The 9,626-nt window shown below is 41.2% G+C and overlaps 1 protein-coding gene across 5 annotated transcripts in view; it reads left to right on the forward strand.

The window, feature by feature from the left end:
- Nucleotides 1-9,204, forward strand: part of SYNE1 (spectrin repeat containing nuclear envelope protein 1) — a 452,863-nt gene extending 443,659 nt beyond the window's left edge. For 2 of the 5 annotated variants that reach the window (XM_087425125.1, XM_087425126.1), the window contains one exon: nucleotides 2,596-8,217. In XM_087425125.1, coding sequence (XP_087281251.1) covers nucleotides 2,596-2,836 — 241 coding nt within the window. In that variant the 3' untranslated portion in view covers nucleotides 2,837-8,217. Of the gene's footprint in view, nucleotides 1-2,595 lie in introns of all 5 variants that reach the window. The other 3 variants (XM_087425127.1, XM_087425124.1, XM_087425128.1) reach the window with 3 other exon arrangements.
- Nucleotides 9,205-9,626: the final 422 nt, after the last annotated feature.

The raw sequence follows: 9,626 nt of genomic DNA on the forward strand, positions 1-9,626 counted from the left end.
ACTGAATTCATAAACTGTCAGAGCCCAAATGATTTTAGGATGTTAATGCACCCTTCACCTTTCAAGTGAGAAAACTGAAGACCAGAGAGACTAAATTACTTGCCCAAGATTGTACGACTGACTTACAACAAAATGTTGTCATGTCTGTACACTGATTTGATCCATGTAATACTGTGAGTCTCTGTGATTAGAAGCATTTATTTTAGACATGAGGAAACCCCTGAGCTCCAAATATTTTAGGATACAAGTATTGTCTTCTTTGCTTCTACATGTGAGATACCCGTGACATGAATGTGACCTGGATGACCTTCATTCATGTCACCGAACAACAAAACATTGCAGAGTGTGGTAAGCAGGGACTTTGGAAACCTGAGTTCCTGCTAGATCTCTTCCTTTAATTGTAGGATTTGGGGCAAGTGAATTATCCTATCTATAAAGTCCAAGTTCTGGGAGTTAACATCCCAGGGTTGAAATCTTAATTCTGCCACTTGCTAGCTGTGTAACCTTGAGCCAGTATTTCACCTCTCTGAACCCCCGTCATCTATAAAATGAAGGTGAAAAGCGCCCTGAGGTCTATTGTGGGGATTAAGTGAGAGAACCCAAAATAAATGCTTAGTGTGTTGCCAGCAATTACAAGAATAAATGTTAACTCTCCTTAGCTACTTACCTTCAAAATTTGTAGATGGATTGGTTTCTCTCTAAGGCCTTGTCTCAACCTGAATATTTTATAATTAGGTAACTCGAGAAGTGTCTATTCTCCCCATCCATTAATAGGTATGTGACATACTTCTTTTGTGCTCTACTATATTTTCATAAAATATGCAACTTTTCCTATTCAGCTCATTAGGAATAACTCATTGGTCTTAGCATAAGGGCAGTTAATCCGTTTGACCACTAGATGGTGATTGAATCTTGTGGCCTCTCAGCTGGTAGACTGTTTACACTGTCCAATTAGTGGAAGACATAAAATGTATAAAACGTGGAACTTTCAAGTTGGAAGACCATCTAGTCTAATTCGAAGGGTTTGAAGAAGAGGTGGGCACATAGAGGGGAAGCGAGCTGTTCAATGTGACACAGCCGTTGGTTGTAGACATCAGAAAAGAACACAGTCCCAATTTAGGCCAGTGATTTGTTTTTTGATTACACTATAAGAACTGTGCTACAAACACATTACGGTACATGGCTGCTTGGGGCTTCTGCAGAACCATTCTGTTTGTCTCAGGTATTTTTTTAATGGTTTAATCAGAGAGTTTTGAGTCATCCCTCAGTTCCCTTGTAAGGAGATTATGTCTATTTTTTATTTTCACATTTATTTTCTTTGGTGCCACCCCTTATCCCTCACTGATACCAATGTAATCTGTTTTCAGAAATTAGCAGCTAAGGGGGTAGCTGGAAACATAGTGTTTTCTTGTGAGAAAAACATACAGAATAACCAGTAGAGTTTTCACACCTTCATATTTCTCCACAGCCTCACATTCAATGTCCTTAGTGATATTCCAACCATTAGGGAATTCAAACTAGGTATGGGGGAATGTCTCTTGTTGGCACGTCTATTATTTTTGCTCCTATAATGTTGTGTGTGTGTGTGTGTGTGTGTGTGTGTGTACAAAATGCCTCTTGTAAATAACATTTCTTTCTTCATCTTTTAGACTAGTAACCAAACAAAACATTAATGGATGCTCACAAAGAGGAAACGGTGCACTCCACCCAGAACCTACTTCCATATTCAATATTTCACAGGCAGTCTTTCTTATGAATTCTGAAATTCATGCTTAATCTCTAATGCCCTGTTTCAAAGTAGATGGGAAAATAAAAGCAGATAGGAAAACTTGGAACTTTGAGTCCAGAAGGAGCCTTCAAGATGACAACCTGTCCCCCTCAGAAAAATTGTGTCCAGTTCCTAAAGTCACAGAGCTAATGACAGATAGGATCAGCCTAGAATCTATGTCATACAGCACCAGTGTTCTGCAGACTCCACTGCCATCCTTGTTCAAACAGCTTTGGAACCCACTAATGTCAGAGCCAGATGCTGCTTCAGTGCAAGATGAAACCAGGGTACATTCTAAGATTAATTAAGCTTTATGGGTCTGTGCAAAATTAGTGCAGCTGTTCGGATCCTTGCTGCGTGGATTTTGACACATCCAGGATGGCTAGATGGGCTACTTTGTGTAATTCTGACAGCAACTAATTTTGCCTAACAGTGCTCCTGATATTCTTAAACCAAAAATGTTCTGCATCCAACATCCACATTTTAATTATCCTGGATCTACTTAATTTATACTGGTAGAATGTGTGTTAAGCAATTATCTTTGTTGATGGAAAATGTTTTACTAAATTAAGGGGTGGAATTTGAACCCAATTAGTTACCTTTAGTTGACTGACTAAATGTTTGTTTCTCATCAATGCAGTTTCCAAACAAGCCTTCATTTGGTGGTGGGGAGATCACCTGGGCATACTGCAGAAGCCTGGCAGCTGATTGCCGGGTTGGGTTGTGGTTGGCATGGTCCTTTAGCTTCCAGGAAGGTGAGGAAGCAAAAAGCAGCATCCATCCTATATTTGAGATATTTGAGTTATTTATGTCAATTCTTCTCTCAGGTCCGTAAAAGGTGGCTCCGATTCCTCCCTTTCTGAGCCTCGGCCAGCTGGGTCCAGCCGAGCCTTCCTGCTCAGAGTCCTCCGAGCGGCCCTTCCGCTTCAGCTCCTCCTGCTGCTCCTCATCGGGCTCGCCTGCCTTGTACCAATGTCAGAGGAAGACTACAGTTGTGCCCTCTCCAACAATTTTGCCCGATCGTTCCACCCCATGCTCAGATACACGAATGGCCCTCCTCCACTCTGAACCAAGCAGACACCACGTGCGGCAGTGCTGGTAGCATAAGGAGGATGTGGCCAAAAGCAACCCCAAACTAGCCAAAAGAGGACCCAAATCTTGGCGAATGCCCTCCACGTGGCAGCTTTAGCTGTCCTGCCATGCGCGCAAATCATGGCTTCGGAGGTGTGTGATAAACAATCACAGGAAGAGAGCAAATAGGTCACAAAAGGTTTGCAAGAAATTTTGTTTGAAACTCTGAGCCTCAGCATTAAAGAGATGAAGGACCTCCGACGCTCCCTGGATGCGTGACTTATGGGCTTTGGGCCCATTCTGTGAACCCCCGAGGACTTTGGGAGACCCTCTGGGCAGCTTTCCCATATGGCACTGCTCCACCCGTTCAATAGATGGCGCCACCTGAGCGCCACGTCAGTATCCAACAATCTACCAACCAACCAACCAGAGCTGGAGAGATTTTAGAACCTTGTAACATACAGTTTTTAAGAGCTTACATGGCAGCTTCCTTTTTACCTTGTTTTCCTTTTGGGCATGATCTTCTAACCTTTGCTTTCGAAGCACAAGCTGTAAATCTAAAAGGCACTTTTTTTAAAGTTAAAAGAAAAACTGGATGTAATAAATAAGATCATGGAAGGCTTTATGTGAAAAAAAAGTTGAATGTTATAGTAAAAAAAAAAGATATTTATGTATGTACAGTTTGCTAAAGCCGTTTTGTTTGTATTGATTACTTTGCATTTATTATAGATACTATAAGATATTTTGTCTGTGCTTTGTTCCCCTCTAAAGAAATGTTTCTAAATTTCTCTATTAAGCAGGCACTTATCAGAATGCAACCGAAATTATCTTTTTTGTGGAATGAATGAAGCTGAAACATAAGTATATATTAAAGAAAAGGGATGATTCAGGGTAGTGCATATTTAGACATACAGACCTCTGGATGATTTCTTTCCCCCTCCTCTTTCCACAGCCAATCATCTCCTGAACTCTTGCTTCCCAGCATCTTTCATACTCTCCTTTCTTTTTTATTCCCTTTGCACAACTGAAGGAACCTCCTGTGATCTCCTAACCTGAGGCCCCTTCTCCACTCCATCCCAAGAGTACCCACCAGCTACACGAATTTTCTTAAAACTCATATCCCTTCTTTGCTCCAAAACTTTGTATTGTTTTTCATTGTATACCAGAAGAAATACCATTTTAGTCTATCAGCATTCAAGTACAAATATAATAAGATTTTATTCTGCCCCTCTGATCTTGCCAACTAGTGGCCCTCATGGAATTGTTTGGTGCTCATGGTGTTTAATCCATCATTTAGTAATCAGAGGGGGAAGATTTATATAAAACGCAGGTTTCAGGCTTCTCTTGAAAATGGAAAGTTCTGACACCCTGGGCGCATATTCCTACATGACAGTAATTGCTGGAGCTGCGTGGCTGCTGTCCCTGGAAGAATAGGAAGCGAAGTTCTAACATTTACACTTAAATCCTGTCAACCTCTCTCATTACCTGTACCAGCCTAACTCTTGTAGGTATTTAGTTCATAAATCCTGCTCTAAATCGAGAATTCAAACCAAGTTGAAGTACTCAGAATTACCTGAAACTGCCTTCCATAGTTTCCATGATGTTCACAGCCTGAGTGCCTTCTCAGCCAGGGGTCCTGAGGTCTGTCAGGCTTTCTGATTTCTGGGCTGCCTGCGGACCCTCTAATTCCATCTCTGGGGGCACAGCCTGGGAGTTTGCATTTTAAACAGATGCCTGAGGTGATTTAGCCCTACTCACTAGAAAAGCATGCTCTAGACCTTCTTAGCTCCATCTTTTTGTTCTCACCTCCTTCACAAGACTCTCCTCTCCTCCTTCACAAGACTCAGCTCTCAAGCCACCTCCTCCTTGAAGACTTTCCTGATTGCCTTTGGACTGTATTTAAGACTTCCTCTCCTGAACTTTCCTCATGTGGCATTTCTAATATACTTGTCCTGCTTTCTACCATCAGGTTATTCCTGTCTTAATTCCCCTGGAATCCCACTCAGGAAACAGACCACAGTTGAGCTGTTCTTTTCTAAAGAAGATAAACCCATGCATAACATGTTTCCTATCTTCCTGCTTCTGGAAAAGCCGGGGAGATGCGAGTTGAAGGGTGCCTTGCACCCTCATCTGACATGGGGCATTCTTCAGGCCTCGCCTCACTCTCCCCTCACTTCCTTGTCACCCCAGCTCCAAATACGTGCAAGTCATGGTCGTGCCCTTCAGGAGACACATGTCACCACTGTTATGGAAATTGCCACGCAATGAGACATTAGTCTTGGAAAAGCAGCACAAAGAGACTTCAGAGCCACTTCTCCACATTTCAATTCACTGACTTACTAGGCATCTCCCATCAGTGAGGAATCAAATGTTAAAAGTGGCTGAGAAAAAAATTTTCTTGATTAAGAAAAATCTTAGAGTATATTCCCATTTGTGCCTTTCCAAAACCCCCCCGTGAAACACCCAACGGATACCTGATGTGCGTTTCGATTAATTGAAGACTTAAACCATAGAACATTGGCACAGTACAGAAGCAGGAAGTCCCAGGGGGTGTAAGCATTGAAGGCATGAGGTGATGGCTTCCCCCAGATGATTACGTGAGCAGTCTAGCAAGGACCAAGCCAGCTGCAGAGGAGACTAGATGTCCACCTAAATCTCTCACAATCTCACATGCCTCCTGAGGGAGGGGACACAAGGTCCTATTAGGAGCATCCTTACCTGTACCAGCAGCCACCCTGGCAACAGAGTGGGGACTGTCAGGAGCCCCACTGTGGCCTGGAGGTAGGGAGTGATGTCCCAACAGAGTGAGCGTGAGGAAGGGCATGCCAAAGAGACCATCAACTGACCAGGACTCATAACATTTTGGTAATGAGATTTGCACAAGCAACCAGAAAATGTTAGAAAAGCCGAGGAAAGAGAAAATCCCTAAAGCTAAGGTGGAGAAATAAAGAGTTAGAAATGAAAAGCAGTGACTTAATAAGAAGTCCAGGGAAGAGTGAAAGGTTTTCCTGGAAACTATGCCTGGGGACCAGGAAGGTCGCCTCCTGGAAAATGGGGCGGCAGCGGCTTCCCTTGTTTTTGTGAGAAGTGAGAAGAGACACCTTCAAAGGCTTGGGTGGGCAATTCAGCAAGCTGAGGGCTGAGATTTACTGTAAAAAGGCAGGTTGGGGTAGACTGATTTACAGCCCATGTCCTGGAGCCAAATATTAAGAAACCAAAGCTACAAAATTTTATTGGCAGGCCACATAAAAGATCATAAAGCAAAGAAAGGTGGAGTGAATTGATTTATGAAAGGTGATCGTGGCCAGAAACGCAAGCCCTCGAGCTGGTCTGGATGGGCGAGTTGTCCCAATAGTTGGGTTCTCTACCTGCCTGCCCCCAGTCCACCATCACCGTTACCAAATGCATCCATAGGGAATTGTGCAGAAATAAAATATTCTTGGAGTGTATGTGGAATAAGTCCAGAAACGCCCCTGCAGAACAGCATCCGCTCACGTCATAGGTGTTTATTGGCTGCCCACCATGGAGCAGAAAGTGCTCCAAAATCCTTGGAAGTCAAGTCTCATTTACAACCTCATCACTTCTTGTTTAATTACCCATTAAAAGCAGTCACCACTGGGCCTTTGACATACAGAAAAATCCATGTTTTCTTCCACCAATTATGTCCTGAAACTTGGGATGAAGGATAATGAGGAGACTAGAAGGGAACCAGATAGAAACAATATCTCATTTCAAAGAGAAAAGGGAGATTAAGTCTGTTAGATCTGTCTTAATTTTCTGTCAGCAAATTTCCTCTCCTTTTAACTTCTTTGTCATGTGTTTTATGTTACAGTGGGACGTGTTTTGAAGAGCATGAATGTTAGTCTGTGGAAATGAAGGCAAGGAGAGTGGTTTGCAAGCATAGAGGCAGTTTCCGGCTTAATCATATGCAGCACTAAGAACTTAATTCGGGTGATAAGAGGTCGTGTTTTACCGAGAGTGGGCATTTCAATTTTAGATTGAATAATACATAGTGATAATTGTGGCTGATTGTCATACCTGAAGTAGCCCAGAGATAATGAAACTTAAAAGGAATCACTTTTATTCTTCAGTTCCTGGCTTCTCACCTTTCCCTCAGAGTTTTAAAATATCCACCAGGACTCCACTGGGGACTACCACAGAGGGGCCTAAATCTGGGGGGAGAACTTTCACTCCGAGTAGTAAGGGAAAGAACTGGGTGAATTGAGGGCATTTCCTATAGCCTCTGCTAAGCTGCAGGGCAGCTGACGGCTTCTCAAACCAAGAGAGACTTCTGTCTGTTACTTGGGCAAGAGGCAGGAACTGGAGGAATTCATTTGAACTCTGTGGTCAGGAAAGAGCATCTTGGAAGGCAGAGGAAGTTGGAAGGTTGAGAATGACTAATAAAAAATAGGGCGATATGCTGTAACACAAGTTGAACAATGAGGAACATTTAATCTGGGGAGCCAGAGTCCAGGAAGCCAGCTGGGACTTGGATGTAATCTTTCTAAAATATGAAGGTCACAGTAAAATGAATCAGCCTTGTGATTTTTTTTTTTTTTCTTACCTGTTACCTAACACAGGAGCAGGAACATAACTGAATCTGAAAACCACAATTCTATCAGGAGAAGAAAGTCCTTTGTAAGCTGTGCCACAGATGATGACATTTGAGGCCATAGGTGGTCGAGAAGAAATCCAGATCTCCTGGCTAAATAGTAAGATCGGGGCCTCACAGATATGCGTTCCGGGCCCAGGCCTAAATCCTGCTGGACACATTCTTGAGGCAGTTGCTATGCTCAGAAAGTAAAGCTTCCAGGGAGCTGCCAACACTGAGGACAGTTCCAGGCAGTTACCCCCAACCTCAAACCACCTAGCACAGCTCACCTGCCACCCGCTGTACCACACCTTCCTTTGGCATTTACAGGCTGACGAGAAACTATAGGGATGCGTTTTGCTACAAGGCAGTCCGTCCAGGCCAGTGGTGTTCCAAGTGTGGTCCAGATCAGCAGCATCGGTGTCACCTGAAAATTTGTTAGGAATGCACCACTTTTGGCTCTAGGGCTGGGCTTCCAGGCCACCACCTGCCCTCTGATTTCCTCGTCTTGGGCCCATTTAATTCTCTTCATCTTGAGACCATTTAACTCTCCCCAGCTGGCCACAGTGGCAAGGGATGTAAGCAACTTCCCCATCCTCCCCCCTACCTACTTGTAATGTCAATTTCACCAAATAATATGTTTCCATGTAAATCTGGATTTTTATTCTGGACTCTATCCTATGCTGTTGCTCTGTCTTTCCATTGCTGTCTTAATTATAGCAGTATATAGTATAATTGATTATAATAATAATGTATATATGTATATTATATATAAATATAATAAAATATATAATAGGAAATAATACAAATATATAATATAAATATGTATTACAACTATCAATACACTATATAATGTATTAGTTACTTTATATACAATTTAATAGTTACTAGTATAGTGTATTACTTTGTTATGTTTTAATACATCTTAGGAAAAAATCCATTTCTTTCTCCTTTCTATATGTTATTTTAAAGACTAACTATTAAAAAAAATCAACCATTTGAATTACAAAAGATTCTCTTGTTTGCTAAGGAAAAATTAAGTTTCCTGTCTCCCTCTCAATCATTTCCCAATTTGATGTTACATTTCCATGCTTTCTATTTTCTTACTCAAACAGCATACATGTTTTTAAAAATTGGATCTATTTTTATTATTCTGTGACTTGCATTTTTCACTTCATATTCCACAGACATTTCAATACATATGTGTTCACCTTCGCTGCACTGGACAGCTCAGTATCCTTTTGTCAACAGTTGTTTCCTTCCAGGTTTTCGCTGTTAAACAATGTTGCATTGAACATGTTTGCATGCACACGCATGTGTATCTTTGTGTAGTGCCGCTTTTCTTTCCCTAAAATGCACTGTTCAAGGTGGAATTACTGAATCAAAAGGTATGTCCAATATAAATTTTAATAAATTCTGCCAGATTATTTTCTGAAAAGTTGGAATGATTTATAATCCCACCCATGTGGAAAAGAGAACCCTTTTCTCATACCTTCCCTAAATCTAGAGCAGATGTTTCCAAATTATAGGAATTATTCTCAAATTATTAATGTCCAAATTCTATACATTAGAATCTCTCAGGAACTTTTTAAAATGTAGAACCCCAGGCCTCACCCCAAACCAATTAAATCTAGTCTCTGGGGATCAGTATTTGTTTGAAGTTCTCGGGGTGATTGCCATGTGCAGACAAGTTTGGAAAGGGTGGACTAAATGTTATCAATTTTCTAAAATATTGCCCAATTGAGGGCAGCAGTGGCTCATTGTTTTTAAAATTTGCATTTTCATGACCAATTTATATGATAATTGTTCCATTTCTCTTATTTCTGTGTAAAGTCAAGTTTATTCTCTATTTTATATTGGATTTTTACTTTTTCATACTTATTCAAGGAACTCTTTGTATATTAGAAAAATTAACCTTGTATATCATTTATCTTGACTTTATATAGTTCCTTTAGTCACACAAATAATTTTAATTTTTATGTCATCAAATCTGACAGATTCTGTTTCTCTTATAAATTCTGGATAGTCTATATCAAGAAGTCCTTTCCACTCCAAGCTTATGCAAATGTGTGCTTGTATTTTCTTGTAGTAGGTCTGGAATTATTTTTGTAGTTGATGTGAAGTAAGGAACTGCTTTGTCATTTTCCAAATGAATAGGCGATTGTCCCAATGCCAATCAGGAACAGGACAGGGTTA

The sequence above is a fragment of the Ceratotherium simum genome, chromosome 38 (genome assembly GCF_057802395.1).
Source record: "Ceratotherium simum simum isolate JZ-2026a chromosome 38, ASM5780239v1, whole genome shotgun sequence".
NCBI classification, from domain to species: Eukaryota; Metazoa; Chordata; class Mammalia; order Perissodactyla; family Rhinocerotidae; genus Ceratotherium; species Ceratotherium simum.